Source organism: Acomys minous (assembly GCF_964271855.1).
Source record: "Acomys minous genome assembly, chromosome: 7".
Lineage (NCBI taxonomy): Eukaryota > Metazoa > Chordata > Mammalia > Rodentia > Muridae > Acomys > Acomys minous.
The window spans coordinates 79578913-79594130 of record NC_140488.1 but is presented as its reverse complement, the minus strand read 5'-3'; the positions used below and the strand labels follow the sequence as shown (position 1 = coordinate 79594130).

At 45.5% G+C, this 15218-nt stretch overlaps 3 protein-coding genes and 1 pseudogene across 8 annotated transcripts in view; 3 read left to right on the top strand and 1 right to left on the bottom strand.

Moving 5' to 3' along the window:
* Window positions 1-15218, top strand: part of ZC3H12B (zinc finger CCCH-type containing 12B) — a 372224-nt gene that overhangs the window by 314424 nt on the left and 42582 nt on the right. For 2 of the 5 annotated variants that reach the window (XM_084789887.1, XM_084789888.1), the window contains one exon: window positions 10229-10424. The exons of the other annotated variants lie outside the window; for them this stretch is intronic. The gene's annotated coding sequence lies outside the window, so the exon portion shown is untranslated. The remainder of the gene's footprint in view (window positions 1-10228; window positions 10425-15218) is intronic. 5 annotated transcript variants of the gene reach the window in all.
* Window positions 1864-5612, top strand: LOC311601225 (germ cell-less protein-like 1; the record flags this gene model as incomplete). The annotated part of the gene is made up of 1 exon (XM_084788615.1): window positions 1864-5612. One exon carries the CDS (start codon window positions 1864-1866, stop codon window positions 3379-3381), a length of 1518 nt encoding a protein of 505 aa, XP_084644741.1. The 3' UTR covers window positions 3382-5612.
* Window positions 10899-12659, bottom strand: LOC311601396 (lipolysis-stimulated lipoprotein receptor-like). The gene has a single exon (XM_084788825.1). It carries the CDS (start codon window positions 12648-12650, stop codon window positions 11022-11024), a length of 1629 nt encoding a protein of 542 aa, XP_084644951.1. The 5' UTR covers window positions 12651-12659; the 3' UTR covers window positions 10899-11021.
* LOC311601823 (THO complex subunit 4-like) lies at window positions 14151-15121 on the top strand (annotated as a pseudogene). Its single transcript has one exon. The product of its transcript is annotated as a THO complex subunit 4-like (transcript).

Genomic DNA, 15218 nt, shown 5'->3' with positions numbered 1-15218 from the left:
CAATCAACAGTTAATAAATGGGACAACATGAAACTGAAAACTTCAAAGGATACTATCAACAGAACAAAACAACAGCCTACAGGCTAGGAGAAGCTCTTCACCAACCCTACATCTGACAAAGGCCTAATATACAAAGTATATAAAGAACTCAAGAAATTAAACATCACCAAACCAAATAACCCAGTTAAAAAGTGGGGGTACAGAGCTAAACAGAATTGTCAACAGAGGAGTCTCCATTGGCTGAGAAGCACATAAAGAAATGCTCAATGCCCTTAGTGATCAGGGAAATGGAAATCAAAACAACTCTGAGATTCTATCTTACAACTATCAGAATGGCTAAGATAAAAAAAAAAAAACTTCAAATGACAATACATGCTGGCAAGAATGTGGAGATAGGAGAACACTCCTCCATTGCTGGTGAGAGTGCAAACTTGTACTACCACTTTGATAATCAATCTGGTGCTTTCTCAGAAAATTGGTAATAGTTCTACCTCAAGACCCAGTTATTCCACACCTGGGCATATACCTGAAAGATGCTCCACTACACAACAAGGACATTTGCTCAACTATATTCTTAGCAGCTTTATTCATAATAGGCAGAATCTAGAAACAAACTAGATGTCCCCCACTAAAGAATGAATAAAAAAACTGTGGTACATTTACATAATGGAATACTGTCCAGCTATTAAAAGAAAAATTGCATGCAAATGAATGGAACTAGAGGTAACTCAGGTCCAGAAAGACAGGAAAGGTACATACTCAGTTGTAAGTGGATATTAGCCTAACATAGATGTCCTCTGAGAGACTCCACCAGTGGGGCATTGGGACAGATAGTGGGACTTGCAGCCAGACTGTGGACGGATTGTGAGAGTTTTTTGAAAGAGTGGAGGGATGGAAGGACATGGAGGGGTCAGGAGCTCCACAGGGAGTCCATCGTGCCTGGAGGAGCTGGACCTTGGGGCGAGGGAACTGCACAAACTGATGCACTAACCTAGGACAATGCACGGAGAGAACCTAGACCCCCTGTTGAGATGTAGCCTATGGACAGCTAATTCTCCACGTGGGGCTGGTGTCTACCGCTGAACCTCTGACATGCACTTTGCTACACAATTTGATCACTGCCCCTTGGTAGGACCGCATTGTGCGCACGCAGAGGAAGGAATGCAGGCAGTCCTGATAAGACCTGATAGGCTATGTCCAGACAGTTGGGGACAGGCTGCCCTCCCGTCAGAGGTCTAGGGAAGGGGAATATCGCACAAGAGGCAGGAAGAGTGGAATGGGAAGATAAGTGCGTAGGGATAAAAATTGGAATGCGCTGTGAATAAATTATGATAAATAAAATATAAAAAATTGTACAGCTGTAAACATTATTTTTAACAAATCTATTTTAAAATATAGTGAGATATAGGGCACATATTATCTTTTTCCTAGAAAATGGCTTTACTTTCTCTGCCGCTGATGCAGTTGCAGAACTTAATTAGGTATATGAACCGTTTGGAGGACAAAGATCGAAGCAAGATGTAGTTTCCAATAAAGAAATTATCGTTCAAATTTTGTGTTCATAAGCATAAGCAAAGAGGTCCACGAAAAAGGTATAGATCGAGCCATCGGTCAGTGAAGGGAGCCCAAGAACAGGAAGTTTTGGAAGGAAGGTGCAATGTGTGGTCCTCCAAGGTAGGGGGCGACATTCTCTCGCTGGTTTTTGTGGTATGCTAGAGTGGCTGTTATTGGCCGCCATTTTGTCCTCGAGGCTGCGCCGCGCGGTTCGCTGTTCAGCGGCAGTCTCGCTCGAGGATTTGTTTTCGGCCTCTACGCCTGAACGCCTGAGGTGGAAATCCACGGCTTTGCCGTTTATACGAAGCCATGGGAGCTCTAAACAGTCGAATGAGCTCCAGGCCAAATCAGGCCGCAGAAGAAGAACCTCCCGCGGGTGGAAATGAGGAGGAGGAGCGTGCGGAAGCAGGAGCGGCGGTCGTCCCTGAAGAGCAGGCAAGTCATTCGGGCACAGTCGCCCCCGCTAGACAGCCAGGCCGCAAGCGGAAGGCCGGTCCAGGGGGGACGTTGGCAAAAGTTCCCCACAGGGCATTGACCAGAGAGGAGGTGCTTTTCCTGAGGGGTGAGGACAGTGACGTAAAGATCTGTGCATTTCAAGAGGAATGGTGCTTGCACAGGGCCTACCTATGCCGGTCGGGGTACTTTTCTAGCATGTTCAGTGGTGCCTGGCTGGAGACAAACATGAGTACAATCGAGATGCAGATGCCCGATGAGAACATTGATCGTGACTCTTTCCATGAGGTTTTGGGCTTCTTGTACCGGGGAAGAATTGTAATTCCTCCCTGCCGAGTTGTTGCCACCTTGGCCACAGCCTGTATGCTGCAGTTGGATGAGCTAATTCGGCAGTGTGAGGTGATAATGATGACTTCAGTCAATGCTGAGACTGTGTGCACCTACTACTACTCTGCTGAGAGTTATGGGGTCCAGAACATAAAATATATTTGCCGCCAGTGGCTCTTGGACAACCTGATGACCCGGCAAAATGATGAACTATTGCTAGAAATCAATCTCGATCTCATGAAAGAGCTCATTGCCTCTTCAGATCTCTTGGTGGTTGAAGTGGAGATAGATGTATACACTACACTGAAAAAGTGGATGTTCCTGCAGCTGGAACTCGCTTCCACAGGATCCGAAAGAGGACTGTTGCCTATAGAACACTTGTGCTTTGCCAAGTACAAAGGCGAGTCAGATGGCGCCCAGTTTCTGGACTGTGAGCAGGGGAGAGCCTTTGTGCCTGTGTTCCAGCAGCTAAGGCTTGCATACATCATCTGTGACCCGCCTTCAGCACGCATTATTGACCAGGATGGACTTATCCCTGCAACATGGCAGATCCAAATATACAAAGAACAATGGCTAACACTTATTCAGGCAGAGCAAAACAGGGAAGTTGGACCAGTGGATGTCTACGTGTCTGACCTGTATGGAAACAGCATGAGGTGTGGAGGGAAACTTTGCGTAGATGAAGAACGCACCTGGACCTGGACTGGCTTCAACTTTGCCTGGGACTTGGTAGTATGCTACACCAACAAGCGCATTATATTCCGCCGCAGTGCATTGAACAACTCCTGTGGCCTTGGCGTCAGCTTACTCTGGCAGAGAAAAGTTGCCTTCCGTCTGCGAGTGATCTCATTGGACGAGACTGGGAAAGCTGTTTTTAGAATGGAGACAGACTATCATGTTCTTTCTCTGAGAAAGGATCAAGAACTACAGGTTGTAAACCTAGAAAACCAAGACACACGTTTCCCCATGTATGTGTCATGTAACTTCCTGTACCTTCCTCAAGAGACTGCTTCTTGCAGTGGCACAAGCAGGAGTCCAAGGAGATAAGCAGCTCTTCCATGACGTCAAGGGTTGGCAACGTCCTGCGGATTCCACCTGCCTCCAAAACTACCCAGACGTGGCCATCACTGATAATTCGCTTTGTAAGAGTATCTGTTTAAGGAAAGCCCATAAAGTTGGAGACTATCTTGGACTATATGAGAAGCTCCCCCAAACTGCCAAAACATAATTGCACAGTTATTGTGGCAACTTATTCTGGGCTACCATCTATCAATATCTACATACTTTCTGAGAACACCGGACGACTGATAGAAACTGTGAGCTTACATAACCTACTTCTTAGTGAAACATTTTAACAATGCATTTCTTATAGTTTGATAAAGTTAATGTTTAAAGGAATAGTTTGACTTCTCTTTCAGCTATATTTAGAACTGCCCTATCCTACTCACAGTTAACATTCTTTGTCCTCCATTCCTCCGTTCTTCCCTTTGAGTATAGCACTTGGTTTTTATTCATAGGACTTAGTTTTCACAGCACATAGTTTTCATGTACTCTGTGTAAAAAAAGAAAAAAAGAAAAAAGAAAGAAATGCACTACAAGTTTAATCTTTATGTTGGTTGTTCTCAAACCTAATAATATGGTAATATTAGTTTTATTTGCATTTTTACAAGAAGATATTTCAAAATCTATAGCTCTATATTTGGGGCGTGATCCATGGAAGCAGTTTCATTATATAGTTATGTTCATTTACTAACGTTTAAATGTTTACAAGTATGCATGTACCATTGAGCTTCAGAAATGTTTGCTGTTCAAGTTATATTTGGATCACAGCGTATAACAAGTTGTACAGTGGTTTGATAGTGTATGGATCTGGATTCAACTTCAAGCCCTAAGAAATACTGTATTTGGAAAATACGCTCCATTTAAAGAGTAAGAATCGGAACATAATCTTTGGAATAGAATAGCTAAGAATTACAGTGAGAAGTGCTTTCTATTCTGAAGTGGGATAAAGGGCTGTTTAGTAATCTAAAACCCCTACCCAGATCTAGCCAGTGGACAGAACATTCTCCACAGTAGAGTGGAGAGTGGGATATGACTTTCTCACATACTCTGGTGCCTCACCTTTGACCATGTCCCCTGGAGGGGGAGACCTGGTGGCACTCAGAGGAAGGACAGCAAGTTACCAAGAAGAGACTTGATACCCTATGAGCATATACAGGGGGAGGTAATCCCCCTCAGGAACAGTCATAGGGGAGGGGAATAAGGGGAAAATGGGAGGGAGGGAAGAATGGGAGGATACAAGGGATGGGATAACCGTTGAGATGTAACAAGAATAAATTAATAAAGGGAAAAAAACAAAACAAAACAAAACAAAAAGAGTAAGTAGAAAGTATTTTTGTCTGAAACAGAGAGAACTTTTTGTCACAATTTAAATTTTTTTGGTTTATGGTTAATGTTAACTTGAAAACTGTCACCACTTTACCTCTTAACAGACTTTCTACTTCTCACTGATTGATTTTTGTGGTTAAATGATGCCAAATAATTTAGCTCAGTTTAAGAATCCATACAAATAAGTATATATTTAGAAAGAATCTAAAAACTAATACAAACTGAAAGAATAAAATAACCGACATTTAAAAAGTTTTACTTAGGTAAGAAAGAATTTTCCTTATGGGTTTATATTTCTCTTCCCAATTAAATCAAAACCTTTGCTCTTTGAGAAGAAATTGCTTTATTATTTCCCTTTTCTCATTAAGGAGACTTGAAAGACTTTGCTACACCAAGCCTACATATTAGTGTTCCACCAATAATTTAGTGTCAGTAATATGAAACGGCTAAAAGCCAACCCTTTGTTGTTGGCTTTTAATTTGGTATTTTTCTCCTGAAGTATTTCCTTATACTCTATATACCTAGCTGGCTGCAAGCAAAAAACCTTGCTTCATTTTAAAAATGAAGTTGTGGGCCCCTTTATAGTTTCCAGGCCTCTTGCAACATCCACATAAATACAGATATACAACAGTTAGAACCTAGGATCTACATACGAAGGAGAATGATATGTTTGTCTTTATGAGCCTGGGTTACGTGGGTTAATATATTCAGTTTTTTTCATTTTACTTGAAATTTTGTAATTTTGTTTTGCTTTATAGGAGAATAACAATTCATTGTGTATGTGTACCACACTTACCTTATCTGTTTATCTGTTGATAGACCTTTATTGTTTGATTGATTTCATTTTCTCATTGTTGTGGAAAAAAACAATAAACTTAGCTGTACAAGTATCTCTGTGGTGGGAGGTAGTGTTCTTTGGGAACATAGTCAGGAGTGTTGTGGTTGGGCCACATGGTAAGGGAAGGTGATATGAAACTAGAAAGGGGAATGGGAGGGGCAGCATGGTACAGAGAAGGAATGAGCTCAGGGGATGGAAATGTGGAGTGAGATGAGGGTGGGAGAAACCAAAACTAAATATATAAGTAAATTCTATAAGGAAACCCGTCATATTTTTCTGCTAAATAAATAATAAAAAATAATTAAAAACATATAAAATAAAGCTATGGGGAAAATAGTCTAGGGTGGACAAGTCACGTTTATAAGGATGACAAGTTGCTGTGGATAGGAAGGGCCTGGATGCTACCGTGGACTTTCACATGTGTAACAGGTGCTTGTGATAGTGACGGAGCCTGGAGGCCACTGTGCATTTTGATATGCTGATAGATGCCACAGGAAGCCATATGTCCCTTCTGCCAGAAGTAAGGGAAATGACTCCTTCGGCCACTGGGAGCTGGTTTCCTAAATTCCCGAGGAATAATGGCTTTTGTCTAACCACCAGAAACCCCCCTATAATCCATATGGACTGCTTGAAAGCTAACATAACAGCCTCTTGTTGATGATGTAATCTTTGGCTGCTTCAACTGGACAGGGTCATAGTAGGGGGCCAGAGAGGAGGCCAGAGAGTCAAAGGCCTGGGGAGTAGGGATGGGGCAATCACCAGAAGCATGTGGTTCACTGTCCCAGCCTGAAGAGACAGGGATCACGTCACAGTGGCTGGACTGGTTTACAGTAAGTGTTCAGCAGGTCCAAGCAGGTTCTGTTACAGCAGGTTCTGTAAGACCACCTGGGGCTGGTGTGGCCCAGGCTATTTTAGAGCAGTTTGCAGGCCCTAGATGATGTCTGTTAGTTGAGTGGAAATCTGCTAGGACAGAACTGGAGTAGGGAAAGAAAGTATTAGCATGATCAATGTCTGTCATCTGCACTGAAATCTTTATTGTAGGAAAGCTGGTGATAAGTATCTATAAACAGCTAGAGTAGTTAAAAACCTGAAAAAGTATCAGTATAAGATAACCATAAAAATGTACTTATAATAAGACAGAAATTTCTTGGCAGGAAAGAGAATAAAGGCTAAGAGTTTGGAGACCCAAAAATTGGTTCTGGGTTAAAAGTATCAATACTCCTCTCTCTGTCCAGAGATGCATGCATTACAGTGAGTAATGCTTTAAGTCTATATTTAGAAAAACAAAAAAGGAAAGTTAAAATTTTGTACCTGTAACTGGAATAATTGTGTTTTATCAAGCCAGTGTTTTATCAAGGCCAGATTATTGCCTTATAGAACTCTATTCATTAATGTGTTAAAATTCTGAACTTTGAAGTCTTAACATCATATACATATATATATATGTGTGTATATATATATATATATTCATTTTTAACATACCTAAAATCAGTTTCTCAGAAAAGTACAATTTGCATTCACAAACCTTACATCACTTATTTAGACCTTTCCAACTTACAGAAACCTTTTTTTATTACTTGGACTGGAAACATCTAGTCCTATAGTTCAGCTTAAGCTCATTTCTAGACATATAGGCATTCTGAGAGGTAACACTTTTCTGTCTGTCTGGTCTGTATCCAGATCTACCTTAGTGTATCTTTGCATCTCATTTGTCTGTCTCTTGCTCAATCTTTTTTTAACACTGTGTAAAACCACACAGGTTGATGACATGAGCACTCCACTGTATGGGAAGGTTTTACTGTAGCTATGCGATAGCAGCCAGGGGCGTGTGGAAGAGTCCAGAGCTAAGGGAGGAAGTAGACTTAGTGTTGCCAGCAGACTGGACACGGTCAGGGCTATTTGCGAGAAAGGAGAGTAGCAGGGGATGGAGTATATAAAGAAAGCATCCTGAGAGTAGCAAGAGCAGGAACAGAGAGAGCTCAGTGAGCTGGGTTACGAGAAGGGTGGGTAGCTGCCGGGAGGGAAAGGCCAGGGGATGGCTATAGAGGTTTTCAGAAGGATTCCATGTACTTGTAGGTAGGGGCTGAGGGAGCCTTGAGGCTAGCATGGGCTTAGATATGCTGATAGGCACTACCAAGGATGCCCATCGGAGAGCCATCTGTCCCTTTTGCCAGAGGTAAGAGAAGTGACTCCTTTTGGTAGACAGGAGCTGGCTTCACAAGTTCCTGAGGAATGCTGACTTTTACCTAACCACCAGAAACCCTCCTGTAGTCCAGCTTGAGCTTACTTTTTAGATACTTGAACTGCATTTTGGAGTTTAGGGAATTGGAGTTTCCTTTGTAACTAACAGATACTATCTGCACTAACATCTTTATTTTCACATTTCTGGCTGTCTCCGTGAGTGTGTGTGTGTGTGTGTGTGTGTGTGTGTGTGTGTCTATCTGTCCGTGACAGGAAATATAATAAACTTATTACATGCGTAAGAAATGCAAGTATCAGAATCTTGTCTGTCTTCCATGATCTCTGTTTCTACTTCTGACCATGCTGTGCAGAGAGCATTCAGCAATTAGGATGTCACAGGAGATTTTGCCTTTGAAATATGCTCAATTTATTGATACAAACATTCCTTACAATACCATGCTGCAATCTTATGTAAACAGGCATCCCACCTAGTGAGCAGGGGAGAAAAAGCCAGCCAGTCCTGCAGTGAACCTTCTCTGATGAGGGCTCTTCTGAAGCAAGCTCAACCAGAATCCAGTGGGATGGCCCTCCTTTGTAGCAGGCAGGGAGGAAGGCAGTGTTGGAAGTCCCAGAAGGCCTTTGGAAGCGGCAGCCAGCCACTAGTACTGAAGGCAGGCATTTGTGAACTCAGCAACAGTTCTGGAAATTCAAGGGTTGTTGAAGCCAGAGTCACAGAGTGGCCACTTTCAAAGTCCCCTTTGCACATGGGAATCAGTGCAGAGACTTGAGGTGCTGTGTCTCAGGAGCAGAGCAGTGATAGCCTAGAGTCCTCTCCAAAGTTCTAGATTTTGTATAGTCCAGAGAGAGTTTTCTGCTAGAAGGGTCCACAGCATAGGGCTGACTCATTAGCACACCAGCACTCATTGGGGCTGATTCATTAGCATATCAGAGCCTGCCTTAAGCTTGGCTTGAGCTGCCTCATATCTGTTTCATAGCAGAGCTGCCTTGTGGTTGACTCCTTAACATTTTGCAAGTGTTCCATATTCTAAGTCACACAAAATGGTTTTCAAGTTATACAAAAGTTATACTTATATTCCTAACATGCTCTTAGTTCTGTTGATCTATCTCTGCACTGTCTCGCTTGCTATCTTACTTTTCTTTCTGTCTTTCTGAATATCTTTCATCCTTTCTGTGTCTAACCATTTACACGCTGCCTGTCACTTCTGTATAAATCACTGCCTGTCTCTTCCTGCGTTTGCTTTTCTATTTCCTGTTTCTTGGATTCTGTACCTTGTTCTACCTCTAACTGTCTGTAGCTTTTCAAAGTATCCTTGTCCGCCTGCCGTTTAAAATGTGCATTTATCTCTACCCATGCATTGGACTATCCCTGCCTGCTTGACTGTTAGGTCCAAAGCAGGCTCCCAAAATGGCATTTCTGCTGACAGTGTCCTAAGATAATGGCCTAAGTCTAATCCAAGGCAGGGCTCTAAGAAAACAGAATTGTTATTAGGTAAACAGAAGACTAAACTCAGCATTATCCAGGGATCCCATAAGGTGGGTTTCTGTTGACCAGGAAAGCCACTACCTCCCTTATCTGGCAAGGGCAACTAGTTCCTGATTAGCTCAAACGTCTGGCAACAGATTGAAGTCCTCATGTTAACCTCTAGACTGTTCTGCCTCCCACCACCACCGCTACCATATTCCCAACAAATCTGGTAAGGCTTTCCCCACTGGCTTCTTTGCTCTACTCTCAGAGACAACATAGTAGTAGTTTGTTCCCTCAAAAAACTTTTCTTTGTATACAACACTAGAGCGGTCTACTGTTACAGGGAGCTCACCAAAGGTGACCACTCAGACACACTTTATAGCCAATTGAAAGCCTTGGTCGTAGACCTATGGGAGGGGAATAGGGTGAAAGCGGGAGGGAAGGAGGAACAGGAGGATACAAGTGATGGGATAACAATTTAGATGTAATCTGAATAAATTAATAAGATAAAATTTAAGAAATAAAAATAACTTCAACAACAAAAGGAAATCTTTATTCCAGCCAGCTGGGATTACACTAGGCTATTTGGGGACCCAAGTGTACCACGACCATTTAGACTAAGGGGCTTTTTAAAGCAAAACCACATACTGTTATCTCACTCAGCAGCTACAGAGGGAGGTTTGCACAAGCAGACAGTTTGACAGAAGCTGAGTTAGCTGGGGAATCTTGACCTCAGATCCTAGAATAGAGTTGGGTAGTTTTGTGTGGGATTATCCGTTAAGGAGATCAAATTCTAGTTAAACCTGAAATGAACCCAGCAAGAATACAAAAGGAGGGATTCTCTGCACGGTCTTGCCCTGTGGCATTAGTTTGGTAGTTCCACTATGCCTTTGCTTACACTGACCGACAGTGTCTTATCAGCCAGGCTGTCCCGTTTCTGGATAGTTATTTCCCTGGTACCATAGTATCTCTTACTATATCCTGTCTCCGTCTATCCTCAGGAAACAGGATTTGAAATGAGATTTCAATTCTGAGCACACACCTTCTCCTATGATGTGGCCTTCTAGTGGCCTAAGTGTTTCCATAGTCCATGAAGGAAACATGGGTAAACAGTCCAGTGACTCACATCCAAAGAGGCAAGGTTTATAAATGAACAAATGTCCTATGAAAGAGAAAGAGGAGTTATGGAAGATTCAGGTAAGATAAACACATACAATCCCCAATAAACAAGTATAAAATACACTATTGTGGAAAGTGTCTAAATAAACATTATTAGCTGATATTGGGTTCTGTAGCAGAATTTTAGCTGAAGGGTCTATCTGGCCTGAATCTGGAGTGATGGCACCTAAGCTTGAAGTGGCCTTTTGTCAGTGATTGGTTTTTTTGTTTTTGTTTTTTTTGTCAGTGATTGTTATAGGCAATTTTATGGGCTTGTTCTGAAGGATTCTCACATAGTCCCAGAAGATCAGAAAGTCTCCTGTGGCTGAGAACTGATTAGGTGAAGGGTCTTTCAAGACAACCCCTAGATCAGATAAGAGGTTTTGGTATGAGGAAACTGACTTGCTAAAGGTGCCTCTTGCTAGCAATAAAAAGAGGCTCTAGGGAGCTGTCAGTGTTGATTCCCTGAGAGCTTGATCCCCCTGCTGCTGAGAAGCCTGACTGTTGGCTCAGTTTATTAACAATTAAACTTTATTATACAACCCAACTAGCATATACAAGAAGGAAAAAAAGGTTAAAGGGACAGAAGATTAAAACCTCCTGGAATCCGTTCGGCAGGACGGGTTCTTAGGTGTCTCAGTCCCACGAGCTGGTCCGGTCCCTTCCTCTCTCTCCGCACCTTCTTTTTCTCTCCTCAGACCCCTTTTTCTTTAAGGCCTCTTCTATTAGTCGCCCATCATACTGAGGGTCCCGTGACCTGTAGCCAGCATCCCGAGGATCTCGGGCTCGCTGACGGGATTTGGGGTCAGCGTGCCGATCCCTAGATCTGAAGTCGTCATAATAGTGGGGATCTCGGGAATGTGGCAAGTCCCGAGGATCCTCGGGGTCATAGAGGTCATCCTGGCTGCGACTTCTGGGAGGTGCGTAGGCCCGACCTCTCCGTCCACTACTTGGAGGAGAAGACCGCCCTGACTCGGTGGAGCCAGGCCGGTTGATATCATCCAGAGCATCCACAGAGCGGGCACGAGGCCGCCCGGACCCCCAACCACCCCTCGGCTGTTCTTGAAGGGGTTCCTGCTCCCACGTCCTGGGACTCCGCGGGGAGTGGCAACTCCACTCCTCATCCCTTATCGGGGTGAGGGCAGGAGCCCTGGAAGGCCGCGATCGCCAGTCATCTTCATGGAGGGAGGTGACTTCACTCATGGCCCGTTCCACTCGGCCGTTGGGAGGGCCAGGCCGGGAAGGGTCAAAGTTAGCTAGCTCCTTCTCCATATAGTATAGGACTCTCATGGAGTCATCCTGTTGGCTAGCCTGGATCCTGTAGCCACTTCGAACTTCTGAAGATACACTGTCGTCCATGTCACGCATCAGAGGTACCTGGGAGCTGTGGCCACCGACTGAGCTATTCCTGTCGAAGTCTCCAGGGTATCCGTAGGTAGGGCCCATGGGAATCATGGCAGGCGGAGGTGGTGGGGTCTTGGCAGGAGAGAGGTGGGTATAGATGCTGGGGGCATAGATGCTGGGGACACCTGAGGTGGCCGCTTTGCCTGCAGCATAAAGGGCCTCAGGGCAACAGCACTTCTCTGGGCAGCAGGGACACCTGACATAACAGCAGCAGGTGTGCGGGCAGCACTGGCACCAGCAGATGCCCAGGAGGAGGAAGAGGAGGAGGCCCGCCAGGCAGACCACGACCACAAAGAGCCAATCAAGGACAATGAGCTCTGCGTAGGCCTCGTTGTTCCCTTCCAAATCTTGGGCGGAGACCACCGAGCAGTAGTACACCCCACTGTCCCCCCACGCCGTCTGCTCGAAGGTCAGGTCAGCATTTCCTGTGATGGTGATCCTCCTGCCTTGGTAGTAGTCTCCCATGGTTACAGCATTGCCCTGTTTGGTGGCCACCACCCTGACAGTGCGTACACTGTCCTGGCACTCCACATAGGGGTTGTAGCCAGGGTTGCCAGCTGCCAGCTGGGCATTTAGCTGGTTGTCCACGCTTGCAGGGGAGAAGGCATCGGCGACACGGTCCCGGCAGAATGACTTGTACTTCCAGATCACGATGGGCACCGTGAGGCTGTTGCTCATCTGATAGTTGCAGGGCAGCGTCACTGGCTGGAACAGGATCACTACGTGGTAGGGGTCAGACACAGTCACCTGGACGGCGCTGGCAGGGTCTGGGCAGTGAAAGATGAGCATGAGCCACACGAAGACCACAGTGGCCGGGTGGACGCCGGGCGCCCCAGCACACGCGCTGGCCGCCGCCGCCATCGCGGCCGTCTAGCACCTGACTTCATCCTGCAGTGGTTTTCTTTTCTTTGATCAATAGTCTGGCGTAACCCACAACACTGACAGGTTTTTGTCCTCACCTTCATGCTTCCATGAAAGCCCTGGTACCAGGCGCTGAGTCTCTCCTGGCACTTAACCAGGATAAGCCCCTGACCCTCATTGAGTGTGTTGAAGAGCCACTGGATGGTTTGTGTCTTCCTCTAGGCCTCCCTGAGTCCTGGGGATGCCCACAACTACAGGTTGCAGTGACATTTTTCCTTCCCCTTCTTGTCCATGGGAATGGTGGCTTCCATACACTCTCATTTCCCCATGGATACCTTCTAGAAAACTTCCAGGGTCTACACCCTGCACTTGGCCTGAAGGGCCCCAAATTTATTCATTTTTGCAATCAAATTTGGCTTCAATATCTCTTAGATCACAAATCCAAAGGGCCACCTGGCAGCACCCTAGCTCTCAATATGATTCAGGACCTTTACAAATATGGCAAGTGATGAGGAAACAGAAAGAGATTCCTCATTCCCTGTTTCTCTCTTCTCTACTCTGATCCCTGTTTGTTTGTCTGGGCTTCCCTTTGCCCCCACACATGGTGCAAATGTCCTGCTTTTCAAATAAGAGTTGATGGCTCTGTAAAGTTGTTGAAAAGTGGGAGCCAGGAGCTGGACCTAGCAGGAGGAAGAGAAATCAAAGGAAAAAAGGAATAATCCAGCTACAGGGTACACACCCTCCCACACACACCCTTGGCAGGCTGGTGCATCTCTCAGCTCCCTCCTGCAGTGTCCTCTGTCTACAGCCAGGGCTCAAGAATTTCCTATCTCTAAGCCTTCCTTGCTATCAGCTTACTGGATTCAGTTTTACAAGTATTCAGGTGTCTCTTAGATGTGGGTGGCATTAGACTGTTGTTTTATGCTGTCTCACTTTAATTAAAAGCTGGGTCTGGAGTTCCGGTATGGCACCCCCTCCTCTAAACCCAAGTGTGCTTGCTTAGAAGTTTCATCCAAAATCTCTCTTCCATGTTAGGTAAGCTACCTGACTATGTGACAAGGAAAGGAGATCAAAACAAAGATACAGACAGACAATTCCCAATGAGGAGTACTGCTACTCATGTGGTACTCTTGATTTTGGTTAAACTCTCTAAAACTTTGCTAAGGTATAAATCTTACCTCAAGATTTGTAAGCATATTGGCTATGATTAAACCCAGCAAAATCTGTAACAAAAAAGGCTAACTTAAAACTCTTAACACCAGGGTTGATAGTTAAAAATCTACATATAGGCAATTTTAAAGGGAACATGTGGCTTGCTGCTGCCGTATTAGTTGCTATTCCCTCATCAGGCTGGAAGCAGTCACGTGGCCGACAGCCATCTTTGTTAGGGTTGGGAAGTATGAACTTTGCTATGTGGCCTCACTCCTGTTTTGGTTAAAAGTGAACATACAAGGCCGCGGCGTGCTGACCCGTGGGCTCGATCCGAGGCCGTACTCCGCGCCCACCATGGCCAACAAAATGGATATGTCTTTGGACAACATCATTAAGCTGAACCACAGCCAACGAGGCGGCCGCGGCTGGGACTGGGGTCCTGGCAGGGCAGGCTCCCAGGGCGGCCACACCGGCGCAGTGCAGGCAGCAGCATGGGTGAACTGAGATGGCTGGCTCATGAGGAACCCGCCCACCACAGCTTGAGGTGCTGCAGGCCATAGCTGCAGCTGCTGGCGGCAGCAGCGGAGGCAGTGGCAGATGAAGAAACTGGTGGGTACCTACAGCCGACCAAAACAGCTCCTGGACAAGTGGCAACAGGGCCAGTTCGGTAGCGGCTTCGGGTGTGGAGCCGGTGTGGAGGTGCGGGGAAGCTGCCGGTATCAAACCTGGACTTCAGAGTGGCAGACGCTGATATTCAGGAACTTTTCGCTGAATTTGGAACGTTGAAGAAAACAGCGGTGCACTACGATAGCTCTGGACGAAGTTTAGGGGCAGCAGATGTGCACTTTGAACGGAAGGCCGGATACCCTGAAGGCTATAAAACAGTACAAGGGCGTCCCTCTGCATGGCCGTCCTATGAACATCCAGCTTGTTACATCCCAGATCAACACACAGCGAAGACCTGCACAAAGCGTAAACAGAGGTGGCATGACAAGAAACCGTGGGTCTGGGGGTTTTCGTGGTGGTGGCACCAGGAGAGGAACCCGTGGAGGCAGCCTGGGAAGAGGTAGAGGCACCGGTAGGAACTCAAAGCAGCAACTTTCTGCTGAAGAGCTGGACGCACAGCTGGATGCTTATAACGCAAGGACGGACACCAGCTAAACAGCCGAGCAAATCCGCCCACCTACCCGGACCCAGAAGCCTAGGCCGTGATCCCTAGAGGGAGGGTTGGCAACTGGACTGTGCAGACAATGGTGGATTTGTTTCTTTCTCCCCCCCCCCTTCTTTTAAAATAGGATCTAAAAACTCATGTAAAGGCTCCTCCCCCCTTTTTTTCTGAAACAGACCTATTTTGTACTGAGTTATTTTGGGGATACATTTTACTGGTTGCTGTTGTAGAGAAGGTGGTATTTTCAC